The 19548-nt window shown below is 42.0% G+C and overlaps 2 protein-coding genes across 4 annotated transcripts in view; one reads left to right on the top strand and one right to left on the bottom strand.

The window, feature by feature from the left end:
* Nucleotides 1–4576, bottom strand: part of ntn1a (netrin 1a) — a 78025-nt gene extending 73449 nt beyond the window's left edge. The window contains exon 1 of the mRNA XM_033975549.2: nt 3271–4576. Within this exon, the coding sequence (XP_033831440.2) occupies nt 3271–4264 (994 nt within the window). The 5' untranslated portion in view covers nt 4265–4576. The remainder of the gene's footprint in view (nt 1–3270) is intronic.
* A 1598-nt stretch (nt 4577–6174) lies between these two features.
* The window catches only part of pik3r5 (phosphoinositide-3-kinase, regulatory subunit 5), a 34473-nt gene continuing 21099 nt past the window's right edge, over nt 6175–19548 (top strand). Inside the window, exon 1 of one of the 3 annotated variants that reach the window (XM_055222372.1) lies at nt 6175–6661. The gene's annotated coding sequence lies outside the window, so the exon portion shown is untranslated. The remainder of the gene's footprint in view (nt 6662–19548) is intronic. The other 2 variants (XM_033975273.2, XM_055222376.1) reach the window with 2 other exon arrangements.

The following is a 19548-nucleotide window of genomic DNA, read 5'->3' as shown; positions in this document are numbered from 1 at the left end:
TTTTACAGCGAGTCCTGAGGTTTAACGCTTCATCTGGAAACACCAACGTTTTTGCCTCATTATTTATATTTTTCATAGATATTTCAGTGGATATTGTTACAAACACTTGAATAAAACTGTATTAAAATGTGTTTAGTGAAGTGCTGGTCCACGGCCAATCAGAGAGCTGCGTTCTGAATACTCTGAATACTCTGAATACTCTGAATACTTTTACACAGAGTTTGTCTTATTATAGTGAAAAAAACATGAGATATTTGACGTGTCGATCACATTTTAAAGTGTTTAGATCAGGGGCAAACTACGGCCTGGGGGCCACGTACGGCCCATTGGTCTTATTAATCCGGCCCGAACGTGACTCTTTTATTCTCTTATCAGCCCTTCTGCAAAAATGAGATTATCAAAGAAAAAGAAAAAGAAAGTGGATCATGAGTGTTTAATACGGAGTGGACAACGAAATATATTTTCACCCAAATCCAATTAAAGTACCAAAGTTTTCTACATGTTACAGGACAAATCTCTAATCTAATATATATATATATATATATATATATATATATATATATATATATATATATATATATATATATATATATATATATATATATATATATATATCCTGGTCCGGCCCCTCTGTCAAATTTTAGAACCCACTGTGGCCCTCGTGTAGAAAAGTGCCCACCCCTGGTTTAGATAAATAAATAAACAAACAAACAAATAAATAAATAAATAAATGGTGGCTGGGTCCAAAACATCAGAAAAGGAGAAAAGAGCCCCACACCTGACCCGTCACCTGACCCGTCACCTGACCCGTCACGTGACAGAAAAGCTCTCACACACAAAGGTCAGTTGAAAATAAGATTAAAATTGTTAAATGTGATTTTATGAGAAAAAGAGAGAAATATTTGTCACTAAGAAAAAGCCACGAAGATGAAAATGGACCAACAACACGCCAGAGCGAGCTGCACCAAAACGAGCCACACAAAAATGAGCCACACCAGAGCGAGCCGCACCAAAACGAGCCACACAAAAATGAGCCACACCAGAGCGAGCCACACCAAAACAAGCCACACAAAAATGAGCCACACCAAGACCAAAAAATGGAACAAACTCAGAGGAAAAGAAAACTGGAAACGCTGGAGACACAATCAACATTTTATAACTTTTATCCACACACCTGCTCCTGTTTGTTTCAGATTTATTCCCTCATTTCCTCCCTGGTGTTTAACACTCGACAGGACGCACATGTGTTGTGTTGTTGTTGTGTTGTTGTTGTGTTGTTGTGTTGTTGTTGTGTTCCTTTGTGTTGTGTTCCTCTGTGTTGTGTTGTTGTGTTGTTGTGTTTCTCTGTGTTGTGATGTTGTGTTGTTGTGATGTTGTGTTCCTCTGTGTTGTGTTGTTGTGATGTTGTGTTCCTCTGTGTTGTGTTGTTGTTGTGTTCCTCTGTGTTGTGTTGTTGTGATGTTGTGTTCCTCTGTGTTGTGTTGTTGTGTTCCTCTGTGTTGTGTTGTTGTTGTGTTCCTCTGTGTTGTGTTGTTGTTGTGTTCCTCTGTGTTGTGTTGTTGTGTTTCTCTGTGTTGTGATGTTGTGTTCCTCTGTGTTGTGTTGTTGTGATGTTGTGTTCCTCTGTGTTGTGTTGTTGTGTTGTTGTGTTGTTGTTCCTCTGTGTTGTTGTGTTGTTGTGTTCCTCTGTGTTGTGTTGTTGTTGTGTTCCTCTGTGTTGTGTTGTTGTTGTGTTCCTCTGTGTTGTGATGTTGTGTTCCTCTGTGTTGTTGTGTTGTTGTGTTCCTCTGTGTTGTTGTGTTGTTGTGTTCCTCTGTGTTGTTGTGTTGTTGTGTTCCTCTGTGTTGTTGTGTTGTTGTGTTCCTCTGTGTTGTGTTGTTGTTGTGTTCCTCTGTGTTGTTGTGTTGTTGTGTTCCTCTGTGTTGTGTTGTTGTTGTGTTCCTCTGTGTTGTGTTGTTGTGATGTTGTGTTCCTCTGTGTTGTGTTGTTGTGTTGTTGTTCCTCTGTGTTGTTGTGTTGTGTTGTATTTGTGTTTGTGTTTCTTGTGTGTCTTTGTCTCTTTCTGTATAATCTTGAGTTGTGTTTTTACTCTGGGACATTTCAGCCTCAGCTCGAGCTCAAGGAGACGAGGGACGGACATTTAAACACTGACCCCAGACTGACCCCTGACCCCTGACTGACCCCTGACCTCTGACCTCTGACCAAACCTTTATGTCAGAGATCAGGACAGGATTCAGCTGAACATTTACATTTATCTGTTAAATAAAAAACTCTTCTGTAAAGTCTCACCTCAGACTCAGGTTTTAGTTTTGTTTATATAAAAATATATAAATGTATAAATATAAAGGTGATAAATATGTGTATTTGTGTATTTATGTATTTGTACATTTGTGTATTTATGTATTTGTGTAACATCAGTGGAAATGGTTAAATATAAAACATAAAGGGGCTTTTTTAATCTTTCAGTTCAAGGAGAATTTAAGACAAAATATTAAAAATGACGATTAAGCTGCGACACAGAGTGAGACCCCGGACTGTCCCGGACTGTCCCGGACTGTCCCGCTCTGTCCCGGACTGTCCCGCTCTGTCCCGCTCTGTCCCGCTCTGTCCCGGACTGTCCCGCTCTGTCCCGGACTGTCCCGCTCTGTCCCGGACTGTCCCGCTCTGTCCGGACACTGTGTCCGGCTCTGGCAGCGCGCGGGACAGACCGGGGCAGTTTGTCCCGGGGCAGTTTGTCCCGGGGCAGTTTGTCCCGGGGCAGTGGTGCTGTGTCTATGTCTGAAGTCACAGTGTCGTTTACAGCTGCGCGCGGGACAGAGGACACGGTCTGTGGGTCTGTGTCACGCGCGTCGCTGTTTGTAAAAAGTTTAGATTTAAACATTTTATTGAAGCGAAACGAAGAAAAAAAAACGAACAACAACAAACCCTGAGCCTAAAATAACTCCATGTTTTTACAAAAACGATGATTAAGAATAAAACAAATGAAGCGCCACGTTTCAGCTTCACTGAAACAGAAAAATGAAACAAGGAGATTTAAAGACACGAGCATGAGAGGACAGAGCGTGGACAGAGGACAGAGCGTGGACAGAGGACAGAGCGTGGACAGAGGACAGAGCGTGGACAGAGCGTGGACAGAGGACAGAGCGTGGACAGTGTGTGGACAGTGTGTGGACAGTGTGTGGACAGTGTGTGGTCAGTGTGTGGTCAGTGTGTGGACAGTGTGTGGTCAGTGTGTGGACACCGGACAGTGTCTCGTGTCTCTGGACTCACCCACGCACTCGTTGGCCTCTCGGGCCGTGGCGCGCTGCCAGGGCCGGTCGTAGTGGAAGGGTTTGCACCGGTCACACTCGGGGCCCGCGGTGTTGTGTTTACAGTCACACACCTGGACACCGTCCCGGTCCGTGACGCAGCGGGACGCGTGTCCGTTGCACTTGCACCTCCCGCCCACCTGCAGGTCCGACACGGCGTAAAAGTACGAGTCCCGCGCGAGCTCCGAGTCGTCCTCGTTCTCGTCTCCAAACGTGTGGAGGCGGCTGAACGTCACTTTAATGTCCGTGGCCGTGACCCAGTCCTGCAGCACCGGGGAGTTGTCGAAGTCGTGCGCGGAGGGGCGTCCGTCCAAAGTGCTGAAGGCGATGAGGCCCCCGGTCAGCGGGTACATGTCCGTGTGCGAGTCCGTGCACACCGCCTCCTGCTCGTTCTGCTTCGTGATCGCGGCGCGGTTCGGTTTGTTGTACATTTTCCTGCACTGCGTGGAGTAAAACTGGAACGGGACCCACGTTTTCCCGTAGTCCATGGACTTGTGGATGACCAGAGACTCGGGGCGCGGGGAGCAGAACTGGACGCTCACGTAGGTCACTTCAAACTTCTTGCTGAGGGACAGCGTGAGCGTGACGTTCTGCGGGTGCTGCCTGAAGCTGTCGCTCCTCCAGCACGTGAGGTTGTGCGGGTTGTTGAGGTCGGTGAGATACGCGGGAGGATGCGCCTTCCGCGGGTCCGAGGCGTCGCACGTGTGGCAGGTCCGGGTCCGCTCCGCTCCTTTCTCCGCGGAGGTGACCACGCAGTAGCGGCTCGGGGTTTTCCCGCACGTGCTGGACACTTTGACCTCTTTACCGAACGCCGCGTTCACGAAGTCCGGGATGCAGCGGCGCGGGTGTCCGTGCTCGTCGTAGCAGGGGTCCGGGGCCGAGCTCTGCGCCGCGAACACCCCGTAAGAGAGCGCGCCCCGGAGCCACAGGGACGCGCAGAGGAGCACGAGGAGCATCTGTGCGGAGCAGAGGAGGAGGAAGAGAGGAAGAGAGGAGGAAGAGAGGAGGAGGAAGAGAGGAAGAGAGGAGCAGAGGAGGAAAAGAGAAGATGAGGAGAAAAGGAGCAAAGAAGTGTCCCGGAGCAGAGGCGCGTCCCACAGAAACACACGAGCCGCAGAGTCTTTAAAGTGAATCTCCCACAAATGTGAAGAATCAAGATCCACCTGTTTCAGTCTGTTTCAGATGTTTCAGTCTCTTTCAGATGTTTCAGATGTTTCAGATGTTTCAGTCTGTTTCAGTCTGTTTCAGTCTGTTTCAGTCTGTTTCAGTCTGTTTCAGTCTGTTCGCTTCAGTGTCTCAGATTCTGTGCGTAAAAGAAGCGCCGTATTTAAGAGGCTCAAGTGTCCCGCTCCTCCTGCCCCCCCCCCCTCACTCTCTCTATCACTCTCTCTCTCCTCTCTCTCCTCCTGCACCGTTTCCCCCCTCACTCTCTCTCTTCTTCTTCTTCTTCTTATTCTTCTTCTCTCCTCTCTCTTTTCCCTCCTCTTTTCCCTTCTCTCTCCTCCTCTTCTCTCTCTCCTCTTTCTGGGGGTGTGGGGTTCTTCTTCTTCTTCTTCTTCTTCTTCTACATCAGGACCTCTAATCTTCAGGGCAAGTGCACTGAGGCCTCATCCTCTGGGCCTCACCCTCCTCTGGGCCTCACCCTCCTCTGGGCCTCACCCTCCTCTGGGCCTCACCCGCCTCCGGGCCTCATCCTCCGGGCCTCATCCTCCTCCGGGCCTCATCCTCCTCCGGGCCTCATCCTCCTCTGGGCCTCATCCTCCGGGCCTCATCAGGTGGGGGTGTTTCCTGTTGTTCTGTTAAACTAAAGTTAAATTTTATTCCTCTTTTTTTATGATTTTTAAATGAAAAACAGGAGCAGCTGATTCATGTTGATTGTTTTTATTGTTTTCCTTAAACCTGTGGCTCATGTGGCTGGACACAGTTTGTCTGGATGTTTCTGCTGTTTGAACATTTTACTTGAGGCCAATAAAATAAAACCTGTTGTTGGAGCCAAACCTGTTGAACAGTGACAGTAAACAGCGCCCTCGTGTGGCTGGAGTAAGTATTTCAGTTACTACTTTATTAGAAGTTGTTGATATTATTTTTACAGATACGATACTGATATTTTGGTGAATCAGAAATTGGCTTCCAAAATATCTATAATCTGATGTAATGAAACGATTTACGGGTCAATATTGTCCCAAAATGTCTCAAAAAATTAAACATTATTTATTCAAAGTCTTTTCTGTCGTTACAAAAACACGTCTGGATCATTTTTATCTCATGTTTGTGTTTAAAGAAATAAATGATATTTTCAGTCTCTGGTATCGGTTCATATCAGATATCTGCACAAGTTTAAAGCCAAAGTATCGATATCAATATCGGAAGTAAGTGTTGACCCTCTGCACGTGTGTGTGTGTGTCCAGTGTTGACCCTGTGCACGTGTGTGTGTGTGTGTGTGTGTGTGCAGAGTTGAGGTGTAAAAGCTTCAGTTGAACCAGAGCCGCTTCAGAAACACGACACGAGAGAAAAGTGAAGCAGCTGAAACAAAGACACTTCAGTCCAGAGTCAAAACAAACAAACAAACAAAACAAACAAACACTCGACTTCCTCAGCAACAAACACCCCACACTCACACACACACACACACACACCCCCACCCTCCCGTGTGTCACACACACACCCCTGTGGCTCCTACACACACGCCCTCTATGGCTCTTTCACGCACACACACACACCCTCCCGTGTGTCACCCCCCCCCCCCCCCCACACACACACACACACCCGTGTGTCACACACCCACACACACACACACACCCCCGTGTGTCGCACACACACACACACACACACTTCCTCGTTGCGCTCACATGCTCCGCTCTCATTCACTTCCTGTTTGTGCAGCAGGAGAACGAGATGCAGCTCTGACACTACGGACACCACCACCACCACCACCACCGTCTGTGAGCACCACCGTCTGTGAGCACCACCCTGTGAGCACCACCCTGTGAGCACCACTGTCACTCCAGACGGAGGAGGATGTGGTGAAGCTGCCCGTGAGCCGTAGATGCAGTGACCATGTGGAGACTGACTCTGCTGCTCTGGACGTGAGTGGAGCTGACGTGAGTGGAGCTGACGGTCGTGGCGTGAGTGGAGCTGACGGTCGTGGCGTGAGTGGAGCTGACGGTCGCGGCGTGAGTGGAGCTGACGGTCGCGGCGTGAGTGGAGCTGACGGTCGCGGCGTGAGTGGAGCTGACGGTCGCGGCGTGAGTGGAGCTGACGGTCGTGGCGTGAGTGGAGCTGACGGTCGTGGCGTGAGTGGAGCTGACGGTCGTGGCGTGAGTGGAGCTGATGGTCGTGGCGCTGAAGCTCAGGTGAGAAAACACCTCACATTTCTCAGACACTTTACACAGAGGGAGTCTTTGTGTTTGTCTCATTTTGTTTTCAGTCCGATTTCTGTTACTAAAACACTGAGCACATTTACCACAAACTCACAGGATGATCACATTTTAAACAGTATAAAGTACAAATAAAACTGTGTAATATCGTCATAATCTGAGGGACTTTTTTACGTTATGCTCATTTTTTTTCTATATTTTCCCTTAAAAAATGTCAATAATCCTCCTTTTCCTCTCGTAGTGGATCAGATTGGTCCAAAACAGGGACATATTTGGACATTTGTTGTATAAAACTGCGTTAAATCTGTGGTTTTGTTCTAAATCTGCGGGGACGGGGGACACGGGGCTCGTAAGTGGGACTGTCCCGGGTCAATGGGGACGTGTGGTCACCCTGTACCTCCTCCACACTGTTATACCACGGATACCACGAGCAGTACTACGATTATCCACACAGTACCTTTTAAAGTGTCGTCGGGGGCGTCTATAAAATGTGGTCAAACGCTCATTTACATATTCACCAATCGCACGCTCACATTTATCTGTTTCCTTTTGGCACAAATGAGACACGACGCCAGAGATAAGAGACACTTTGTTTTGGAGATCAGAGTGAACCGCACAAACGATGCCACCCTCAGCACTTTGTTGTTTTTTTTTAAAGATGGGTGATATGAGCAATATTTATTTTAAGCCAAACAGGAAGTAAAACTCATGATTTGAGCCGGTGCTGTGTCTGTTCCTTTTAAACGCACAGCTGTTAGCGATAGCACGATATAAAACACTAAACCTGAGCTACGACGCAAGGACAAACCTAAATCATTTCATATCCTCGGTGATATTGCAAAGAGCGAATACAGGAAGTGCTCCGCCGCGCTTCTTGGAAATGGCTAATTACCCAACCCGTTCCAATATGATGTACACGAGCGGCTCCTACGCCCAGAGTTTCAAAAGTCTCATATCAGCGTGTGTCACATTTACATAAAGTGAACACAATGATTCAGAACACGCCACGAAAAACAAAGTTAAAGGTCCCGTAATTACACAAAAGTGACTTTTGTGAGGGTTAAACCGGGTCATAACGCACTGCTCTGCTCGAAAACACACCCAGAGTTATGTTTTGTTTCATTCATACGTTCACCCTTTATTATTATTATTAATCTGTAACATCTTCAGAGCTTTTTAAATTTTTTAAAAAATTTTATTCATTTATTTATTTGTTTATTTTTGTATTTATTTATTTATTTATTTATTTTCTTATTTATTTACTTTTTTATTTATTTACTTTTTAACTTATTTATTTACATATTTATTTATTTTCTGATTTATTTGCTTATTTATTATTATTATTATTATTTTATTTTATTTTTGTATTTATTTATTTTCTTATTTATTTATTTGCTTATTTATTTATTTGCTTATTTATTTATTTATTTACTCATTTATTTGCTTTTTTATTTATTTATTTTCTGATTTATTTACTTATTTATTTATTTACTTTTTTACTTATTTATTTACATATTTATTTATTTTCTGATTTATTTGCTTATTTATTATTATTATTATTATTATTTTATTTTATTTTTGTATTATTTTTGTATTTTATTATATATATATATATTTTTTTTTTTTATCTCCAAAGCTCAAAACGCTCTGCTCCACCTTGTGATGTCACGAAGAGGCAGTTTTCACGTTGGCCCCTTTTACCTTTCGTTTTCTGTAAAGATGAATAATTCCAGAGGTGAAATCGTGATCCACGTGATTGAAGCGAAGTGTGTGTGGAGTTTAAAAACACAGCGGAGCACTCGATGACATCACAAGGTGGAGCAGAGTGTTTTGAGCTTTGGAGATAAAAAAATGATCATAATAAAATAAAAAATTTATACAAAAATAAAATAATAATAATAAATCAGAAAATAAATAAATATGTAAATAAATAAGTAAATAAATCAGTAAATAAATAAATAAGCAAATAAATGAGTAAATTAATAAATAAGAAAATAAATAAATAAGAAAATATTCAGTCAATTCAGTTTGAAGAGCTCAGCCTAAGTTTGCGTTTGTGCGTTAAACGTGTGTGAAACAGAAAACAGCGCCGGCCCTTTAAGCGTCAGTTTTGTCGCGCTGGCCCTTTAAGTGTCACTTTTGTCGTTGCTCGTGTAAAAGTGAGAGTCGAATCCCACGTCTCCTTGTGTTTTTCACAGCGCAGCATCCTGTTTATCTCGACCTCACGTATCAGATCTGCGTTTTCATCTCTGACTTTCACTCTTTGATCTAGATTCCGTTTCTGTGTCGAGCTGCACACCTGCCGTCGACTCATTTTCTCACTTAGATACGAGAAAAAAAACCCAAAAACTATCGCGTGATCTGCACTGGGAGCGTTTTGTTGATATCAAACTGAGCTTTCATTCTTTGGAAGAGTGTGAAGGTCGCGGCTCGTGCGTTTAAACCGCTCGATGTGTTAGAAATTAGTTTACTCTGGTGTTTTTCGTCCAAACGTGTCTTTGTTTTGTCCGTTTGCCGTTGGAATTTCAGTTTTCTGTGCAGATTTGTGTCAAACTCATCAACAAAACAAGTAACTGTAAGAAAAATGTAACTCAAAAACACACCCGGAGTTGTGGTTTGTTTAATCCACACATTCACCCTTTATTATTAGTCTGTAACATCTCCAGAGTTTTTTATTTTATTTTAATTTTATTTTATAATTTTTATTAATTTATTTATTTGTTTATTTTTGTATTTACTTACTTATTTATTTATGTATTTATTTTCTTATTTATTTATTTACTCATTTATTTACTTATTTATTTATTTACTTATTTATTTATTTTCTTATTTATTTATTTACTCATTTTTTACTTATTTATTTACTTATTTATTTATTTTCTTATTTATTTATTTATTTATTTACTCATTTATTTACTTATTTACTCATTTATTTATTTTCTTATTTATTTACTCATTTTTTACTTATTTATTTACTTACTCATTTATTTACTTATTTATTTATACATTTATTTATTTTCTTATGTATTTATTTATAACTAAGATAATGTAACGTAAAACAAATGCAGCTACTTTTTAATCTTGTTAATGAACCGTTTCTTTATTTATTACATATTCAAGTTACAAATATCACATCTGGATTTGCGCAGATATGAAAAAATGTCTGTGTAACTGCGCGTGTATATTTTAAGTCAGTCGGACATTTTAATTTACTTTGTCGCGGCCACATAAAATGACACGGCGGGCCACATTTTGCCCACGGGCCTTGAGTTTGACACATGTAGTTTAGAGCGATGGCCGTGTCTGAAGTCGGGATGATCTCACACTCGTCTCAGATATCAGAAAAATTCGGCGGATCGGATATCGGTTCCCAAATATCGGTTCGGTCGATATCGTGGCCGGACGTATAAATGATGTAATAAACTGTTTAGTGTCCGTAGTTTGTCTCAGAATCTCAGAATGTTTGAACTTTTATTTACACAAAGTTGCTCTGTAGCTACGTAGCAAATCTGGATCAGCTTCATAACTCAGTGGCTCAGTCGGTAGAGCGTTTGCCCTCTGATCAGAAGGTCAGTGGTTTACCGTTTATGCGTCTGTAAAGAGTTTTTTTTTTTACTGACGGCTCGATAAATCGTTAATTTAAATGTGCAAACTTGGTCGCTGATTCCAACAACGACACGGACGAACTAAAACAATTTACATAACTTAAAATTACAAATATATAAAAACAAATAATAATAAAAAACATAAAATCAAACACCTGAAAATGACAAACACAAACGCAGGAGGCACAATGAGCTTTAATACACTTTGAATCACTTAATTTTAAACTTTAATAAACTTCTCCGACGTGACGCGACTTCTGCAGGTGAACCAGGCGTGTGCGACTCTATCAACGGTCCCACGGAAACAAACTAAACAACAACAGTTCCCACCAAAATAAAACTCCAAAAATACCACATCACGTCATTTAAATAAAAGGTAAATCAACCGTTTTTTTGTTTAAAGGAAATAAACGCTGTGGTATCGGTCGATATCGGGTATCGGCAGATCCTTAAAGTGACAGTATCGGAATCGTGAAACTGAAAAAGCTGAATCTGTGCATCTCGAAACGGAAGAAATACTGATAAAGTCCAAGTGTTTATGGAGCAAAAACTACACGAAACCATTTAAAATTTGGTACTTTGAGTATTTCAGGAGCAACGTTTGGATTTTTTAGAGGGTTTTTCAGGTCAAAACGGTCTGTTCCACCTTGTGATGTCATCAAGTTTCTCACAGTCTTAAAGTTGCACTGTGTAACTTTTTAGTGAGGAACTATTGCTGCGAATGTTCCTGTTTATGGCTTTAAACTTAACAATTGACACACGCTTCACTGCTCGGAGCTACAGAATATAGTCCTGTGTGTCTCAAAACGCTCAAAACGCTCTGCTCCACCTCGTGATGTCATCAAGTGGTAGTTTTCAAGTGAACAGCTGCTTTTCCCTTTAATTCAGGAGAGACTGAACTAGAAATCCAGCTCTGAAATGATCCAAATGATTCTATAAATGAAGGTGTGTGGAGTTTAAAAACACAGTGGAGCACTTCCTGTATCGCCACACGATGACATCACAAGGTGGAACGGAGTGTTTTCATTTTGAGCGAAGGGCTGTTTTGTGCGTTAAACGTGTGAGAATGAAACAAAAAAAGCACAACTCCAGGTCTGTGTGTGACGAGGAAACGACCTTAGCTGTGATTAAACACCGAAACGACAAAACCAAACACTTGAGGCGAAGTAAACGCCGCGGTGAGGGATGGATTTACTCACAGAGGGAAAGCTCATTTTTACAGCACAGTAGCCAAAGAGGAAGACAACGAGGAAGTATCGGACTCCATCGGTGTGAACGCTGTGGGAAAACAACAAACGCGGTGGCGGCGGCGGCGTAAACACAGACAGAGCGCGGCCGGTGCTGGGACCAGATGAGAGGCTCCGATCACAGAGCCACAATGGACGAGCCACCTGTTTCCTCCGCGGGGCAGGATAGCGCTCATCCTGTCAGGAAGCACTCGGTCATGGGATCAGTGGATGGGAAGCAACGGGAGGAGGAGGCTGGAGGAAAAACAGAAGAGACAGGTGGACAGGGAGGGTTCTGCCAGGTTCTGCGACGTTCTGCGACGTTCTACCGGGACAAACGAGCAGGAGACCCGTCAGAATAACTACGACGTCGACTTTGTCTCACTTGTCCTCGTTTGTTTTGTTTTGTTTGAGTCTTTTTTCCACATCAGGTTTATGTATTTCGATTGCAAAGGTCAGACTTTACACCCGGGATACCGTCCTGAAGAAGTCGGACCGCAGGCGGCGCTGTCGTGCTGCAGGAAAACAGCGACAAAATCTGTTTAAATCGGCTGGACACGCTGCAGTAACATCATGTGACCACTATGAGGGAGGGCGCTAGTGAGCAGAACAGTCAAAACAAACAAAAAACAAACTAAACCTGAAACAAGAGTCAAAATAAATACTCAGAAAACCAGATGAACCTCACGGGATTAATGTCCTGGTTCAGTCCTGGTTTAGTCCTGGTTCAGTCCTGGTTTAGTCCTGGTTCAGTCCTGGTTTAGTCCTGTTTTAGTCCTGTTTTAGTCCTGGTTCAGTCCTGGTTCAGTCCTGGTTTAGTCCTGGTTTAGTCCTGGTTTAGTCCTGGTTTAGACCTGGTTTAGTCCTGGTTTAGTCCTGGTTTAGTCCTGGTTTAGTCCTGGTTTAGTCCTGTTTTAGTCCTGGTTCAGTCCTGGTTCAGTCCTGGTTTAGTCCTGGTTTAGTCCTGGTTTAGTCCTGGTTTAGTCCTGGTTTAGTCCTGGTTTAGTCCTGGTTTAGACCTGGTTTAGTCCTGGTTTAGACCTGGTTTAGTCCTGGTTTAGTCCTGGTTTAGTTCTTGCTTTAATTAGACTTTTTACAGAACAGAACTTAATGGACAAACAGACAAATCCAAATAGAAAAGTTTTGTGAGGAAGATGAAACATGTTTAATGAGACTCTGAGCTCGTCTTCATCACTTTGATGAAGCAGCATCACTCTGGATTTATATTTATTTATTTATATTTATTTATTTTTATTATAATCTCAGTTTAGTCCTGACGTTTCTGTGCTTTAGTGTGTGATGTTTGTGAAAGAGTCGACTCTTCTTTGTATCTTTGATTCATTTTTACTGTGACTAAAACTGAAACGACAGAAGAATCAGGTCAGAAGAAGAGAAGGAAACACGACAAAATACATTTAGCATCATTAAAACTGTGAGATTTAACATTTGTATTATCGAAGTGCAGCATTTTATTGAGATTATTATAATTCCAAAAGTTAAAACTCTCCCATTCTGAGTCTGAACCATTTTAAACACTTTTTAAACACTTTTTAAACACATCTGTCGTCTCTGATCCTTTTGTGGATAAATGAGTCTCACGTTGGCGTCTGTCGTATAAAAACATTAAAAGAGCCAGTGTTTTGAACGGCTCTTTCAAATGAACTGATCCCAAAGATTCGGATCCCCTTAAAGAGCCGAAAGTCCCGTGACTCTGAGGCTCCGCTCTGTGGAGGGGCCACTCTATAAAAGGGACTTTACATGACGCCTGTTTTATCTCTATAAACGACTTTATAAATAATATTTTTCTTCCTCTAAAATTCAACTGAACTGAACAGAAATAAGTTTTATAAATGACACAGTTTTGTTTCATTTCTTTGTATTTTAACATAAACTCTCCTGTGACTAAGACTTTTATTTCAAACATTCTAGATCAGAGTCACATTTTCACCGAGGGCCACAGCAGCAAAAAAAGGGCCAGACGTAAAATAAATATAATAAATAAATATAAATACTTTTTAAACTTGTTAATTAACTGTTTCTGTATTTTTTACTTATTCAAGTTACAAATATTTCATATGGATTTGTCTAGATGTAAAAAATATGTCTAACTGCGTATCTCCTGATAAAATCACATTTTAAGACCATCACACCTTTAATTGACCCTGTCAAGGACCACATAAAATGATGTGGAGGGCCGCATTTGGCCCACGGGCCTTGAGTTTGACACGTTCTAGATGTTTCTGTCGTGAGTCTCTTGTGTCGTTCATGAAAGTGTTTCCTTAAAGAGAAGCACGTTTACATTTTTAAATAAACTACAGCTTTAGTTCTATTTTAAATAAAAGAGTTTAAACCCAAAGAGCGTCGTGTCACCAGGGGGCGCTGTGGGGCTAAGGGTTTAAGATACAGGTCAAAAGAAATAATGGGCATGTTCTTATTTTTGTCAAATCAAACTTATTACGTCACTTAATTTGAATTTTTAACACGGTACATGTGCAGTGAGTGTCCAGCAGGGGGCAGGAGACACAGGGCAGTAAAAAAAAGAACCTGCCACAATAAAACATTTAGATCCTGAGGTAAATATAAACGATCAACAGTCAGACTGAAACCAAACTGTATAAATAACTGTTATTTTAGTTCATGTTTTTTTTTTCTACAGCTCAAATCTTTTCTTATTACAGAAAAAATAACCCAGAATTCCCCTTTTCTACAGAGAAAAAGTCCCCATGATAAATACCGACTAAAGAAAAGCGGAGACATCGGCCGATATTTGGTCTTTTTATCGTTTCGACTGTATCATGATCATCTCCAGCAGAGGGCGATGTTTTGTTTTGGTCGATCTGCTGCTGAAAAAAATGCACATAAATCTTTAAATTAACACTTAAATACAAAGAGACGTCTGCACAGAACATGACGGCAGCTCTCTGCAGGGTTTTTAGTTTAAAAAGCGAGTTTTTCGTCAATTTAAACGACGATAAACGATAATATAGAAACCAAAACACATCCTTAAAAAAGTGTTTTAAACGTACAAAACTGTTGAGCTGCACTAAATAAATAACAGAATGTCATTTTAGCTCATTGTTCGACTTTCTACAGCTCAAATCTTTTCATATCGCAAAAATAAATAACCCAGATTTCCCCAGTTTTTATCGTATCGTTTTGTTTTCGTGACGATAAACGATAAAACAGAAACCAAATGACGTTCTGTTGAGCTGAACTGGTTTTATTCTGTAATTTTAGCTCATACTTCAATCTTTTGCAGCTCCAATCTTGTCATATCGCAAAAAAATAACCCCGATTTCTTCCGTTTTTATCGTATCGACTGTTTCACGCGTGTCCAGCAGAGGGCGATGTTTCGTTCTGCTGCGATAAAACTGAAACCAAAAGCTGTCCCGTTGAGCTGTCATACATAAACTGATTTATTGTGTAATTTTCGCTCGTAATTCAGGCTTCCACAGCTTGAATCTTGTCACACTGCGGAAAAAACAACCCAGAATCCCCTGTTTCTACAACGAAAAAGTCCGTACCGCCGCCGCCTGAACCGCCGCCGCCTGAACCGCCGCCTGAACCGCCTGTCCACGCCGAGCGATGACGCGGTGACGATTGTGACAGATCTGACTTTAATGACTCATCCACAAAACCCTCACTGCTGTTGAGAAATTGTGGAAGTGACTTTGTTGACGCGCGGGGCCGAGTTGCGTCTCCGCTTTTGAAACGACGGGGTTTCGAAAAAACGCCGCCGTAAAACGTAAAACGTAAACAAGCTGCTCCCGCTCCTCGTTATGACTTTTACACGTGTCGTTTCTGCTTCCTCCATAAGTCATAACTCCCTGAAATATTAGTTCCTTCCACTTTCTTCGGGCTCGAGTCCAGTTTATGCAACAGCGGCGGCGGTGGCGGCGTCCCAACAGCCCCCACCCACCTGTATCGCCGAGGGGGACGCTCTTTAGACACAATAGGTCCTCCGGCTAGAAGAGAAGTGCTGAGCTCGTTCTATTGTTGTAGGTAGAAGTAGGAAAACGAGCGAACACGGCATTTGTGTGAACTTCCGGCTCAGGTTAAAGAGTTTAAATCACTTTGACCTCGTTTCAAACAACTCGAGCGCTTCACGTAAAAAGTCAACAAAAAAAACGATAAATACAAGTAAAACGATGGATAAAACGGCGTGCAGCAGGTGTTAAATGCCAGGGAGGAGAGGTGGAGCGTTAAAAAGGTTCTACGTGACGCAGATCTGACTCTTGTGAGGTTTAATCCGTGTTATGATGCAGTTTGTGCGTCAAAAACAGACCCGGAGTTGTGTTTTTGTTTCAGTCGCACGTGTTTGTCCACATCTCCAAAGCTCAAAACGCGGCGTTCCACCTTGTGATGTCATCAAGTGTTAGTAGTTTTCACGTGAACAGCTCATTTTATCTTTAGTTCAGTCGAGATAAGTGACAACTCCAGGACTGAAATGATCCAAATGATTCTAGAAATGAAGGTGTGTGGAGTTTAAAAACACAGCGGAGCACTTCCTGTTTCCTGTATCACCACACGATGACATCACAAGGTGGAACAGAGGCTTCTGCTCCTGACCTGCCTTCAGATGGTTTAGTCCCGGTTTTTAGTACCAGTTTTAGTTCTGGTTTAGACCTGGTTGTGGCTCGGACGGTTGATAGTTTTGACCTGGTTCACTTCCTGTTTTACCACTTGATGACATCACAAGGTGGAACAGAGCGGTAGTTTTCAATTTAACAGCTCCTTTTACCTTTAGTTCAGTCGACATAAGAGACAACTCCAGGAGCTGAAATGATCCAAATGATTCTATAAATGAAGGTGTGTGGAGTAAAGAGACAGTGGAGCACTTCCTGTTTCCTGTATCACCACATGATGACATCACAAGGTGGAACGGAGCGTTTTGAGCTTTGGAGATGTAGACAAACGTGTGAATGAAACAAAACACAACTCCAGGTCTGTTTATGACGAGGAAACAACATTAAAACAGACGATAAAACAGCGTCACACGTCCGCTTTAAAGTGCAGTGTGTGGTTAGTGTTAAATACCAGGGCGGAGAGGCGGGTTTTCATTCTAATTAAAGATTGAAAGTGTGAAAATTACAGGTTTACAGGGGTTTCCCCACATTTTCACCAAGATAATCACTTCAGTTATAAAAAATAGATAGAAACGTGATAAAAATACATTTAAAAAAATCAAAATAAACACATAAAACTAATCGTAAAAAAAAGTCACATTTCGGGGCCTATTTATCTTTGTATTTCTGCTCAGTTCAAGTTTGTTTCTGTGTCGCTTTAAAAAAAAAACTTGAGCTTTACATAAAAGTCAAAATAAATCTACAAAAAACACAGGAATCGAACTATAAAACACAAAAATATCCCGTGTCCCGTGTTAAACGCTGTAACCGCAGGGGCGTCGGACTGAAGGGGGTAAAGGGGACGCTTTACCCGGGGCCCAGTGCAGAAAGGGGGCCCCTTGCGAAGTCTGTAATTTATTTATTTTTTCATAACAGGACATGCAGCGTGGGGCCCCCCAAGTTGATTTTACCCAGACCCCGGAATTTCTTGCTACTTCCTGTTTTTTTGGTCATATTTTTATTTTATTTTCGCGTAAAAACCAAAATTGTGTCAAAAGAAACGGACAAAACAGCTTCATTTAACGTGGGATTTCCCTTCTGTCGTTTCTACTTCCTTTTTTTTTTGGTGGTATTTTGTATATTTTGTATTTCCTTCCTGTACGTCGTATTGTAGTTTTACCCGTTGACCCGCGGTGGCGCTCTTTTTGAACCACACCTGATCATCGTGAGCGTCGTCACTGAAGCGAGAAAAAGAAACGAGCTCTTTTGTTTAAAGCCGTTTGTGGTTAAAGTCGAGACGCTGCAGCTGAATAGGAAAAAATCTGAAACTTAGAGGAATCATTTTGAAACTTCTCCTGTCGTTTAGTCAAATAAAAGTAAGAAAAAAATGTATTACACGTTTTTCATCAGTTCATGTTTTCATATAAAAATAAGGCGTTTTATGTGTAAAAACAGACAAAACTCAACATTTTTGGGACGTTCAAAACAGAAAAATTAAAAGAGCCAAGTTTAAATGTTTTGTTTCTTTTTGTTATTGTCAAATTTAATCATAAAAAACACAAAGAGGAGATTTTGGAGCTTATTTACTATTTGACTGAACTAAATCTGACTCAAAATTTGCTTAAAAATTCAAATTTCGCCTCATTTTTTGGTGTTAAAACTTGAATAAATCAGAGTTGGAATAAGACATCAAAAAATCCTTCTGCACATTTGGTCAAAACCTTGTTCAGTCCAAAATTGTAAAGTTTGGTGTGTGTAGGAGCGACTTTAACGTCTCCAGGGGGGAAATGCATTTTGTTTTGTTTTTCTCCACTGTCCCATATAACTCTATGGAGGCAGGTGGAGTAAATGAAATATTCAAACATATTTCAGAGCAGAGTGGACAGTTTGGTTGTTTCTACGTGAAAATCTTGTTGCTAAGAGACAAAACTGAGCAAAACAAACTTAAAATTGAAAAGAAAAATAACAAAAATGTCCCTTAATGTGTAAATATGATGTAGAAAAACAACATCAGAGTGTGGGTTAGGGTAGTTTAATGTTATAGCGCCCCCTGTGGACACACTGTTATAGCGCCCCCTGTGGACACACTGTTATAGCGCCCCCTGTGGACACACTGTTATATCACCCCCTGTGGACACACTGTTATAGCGCCCCCTGTGGACACACTGTTATAGCGCCCCCTGTGGACACACTGTTATATCACCCCCTGTGGACACACTGTTATAGCGCCCCCTGTGGACACACTGTTATAGCGCCCCCTGTGGACACACTGTTATAGCGCCCCCTGTGGACACACTGTTATATCACCCCCTGTGGACACACTGTTATAGCGCCCCCTGTGGACACACTGTTATAGCGCCCCCTGTGGACACACTGTTATAGCGCCCCCTGTGGACACACTGAGCGGGGCTTCCCTGTGTCAGAGCAGAAGTGAAACTGCAAAGGGGCCGTTTAAACAAATATATTCAGCTCAATCTCTGCGTTTTTACTGGAAAAACGTTCAACACTTTACCCTGTTTTTAATATTATATTTATATATTTACGTTTATCGTATTTCTTCTTCTGTGCATTACATGTTATCTCTTCTTCTTCTTCTTACTCTTCTTCTCTTTGTTCTTTTTCTTCTTACTCTTCTTCTTCTTACTCTTCTCTTTGTTCTTCTTCTTACTCTTCTTGTTGTTCTTCTTCTTCTTACTCTTCTTTTCTTTGTTCTTGTTCTTCTTACTCTTCTTCTTGTCCTCCTCCTTCTCCTCCTCCTCCTCCTCCTCCTCCTCCTCCTCCCTCTCGCTGATTGAACTTCTCCAGACGATGTGGTTTGTTCAGTTCTTCTTCTCCAGATTGTTCAGCTCATGATGGAAAACGAGATTAAGAACCAGACAAATGAGAGAGTGACCATGATCTGCAGAAGAAGAAGAACTTTGACCTTCTCATGTTCTGCTGAAGGTCACAACTAAAATGAAATGTGTTTGACATCACTGTGGACATGGACATGATGAAGATGATGATGATGATGATGAAGATGTTGATGACATCGTCCGCTGAGTTAAATCTTGTTCTGATGATGTAAAGTTGATGTTTAAATCATGTTGTCCACACTCTACACTGCCCCCTTCTGGACTCATTAAAACCTCGTCTCCAGAGGCTGCAGGAGGATTAGAATGACACTCTGTGGGTGCTCTGTGGGTGCTCTGTGGGTGCTCTGTGGGTGCTCTGTGGGTGCTCTGTGGGTGCTCTGTGGGTGCTCTGTGGGTGCTCTGTGGGTGCTCTGTGGGTGCTCTTTGTGTACAGTTTTATTGAGACGCTGGTCTGACTCTTTTTAAAGCTTAAATGTTTCTGTTTTGTCTCTGTCCTTGTCTGTTTTAAAAATGGACCAGAAAACATCACTGTATGAGCAGACAGAGTGTGTGTGTGTGTGTGTGTGTGTGTGTGTGTGTGCGTGGGGGTGTGTCGGGGTGTGTGCGTGTGTG

Source organism: Periophthalmus magnuspinnatus, chromosome 1 (genome assembly GCF_009829125.3).
Source record: "Periophthalmus magnuspinnatus isolate fPerMag1 chromosome 1, fPerMag1.2.pri, whole genome shotgun sequence".
In the NCBI taxonomy this organism is placed as follows: domain Eukaryota; kingdom Metazoa; phylum Chordata; class Actinopteri; order Gobiiformes; family Gobiidae; genus Periophthalmus; species Periophthalmus magnuspinnatus.
The sequence above is the reverse complement of the archived record's forward strand: the minus strand, read 5'-3'. Positions and strand labels throughout refer to the sequence as shown.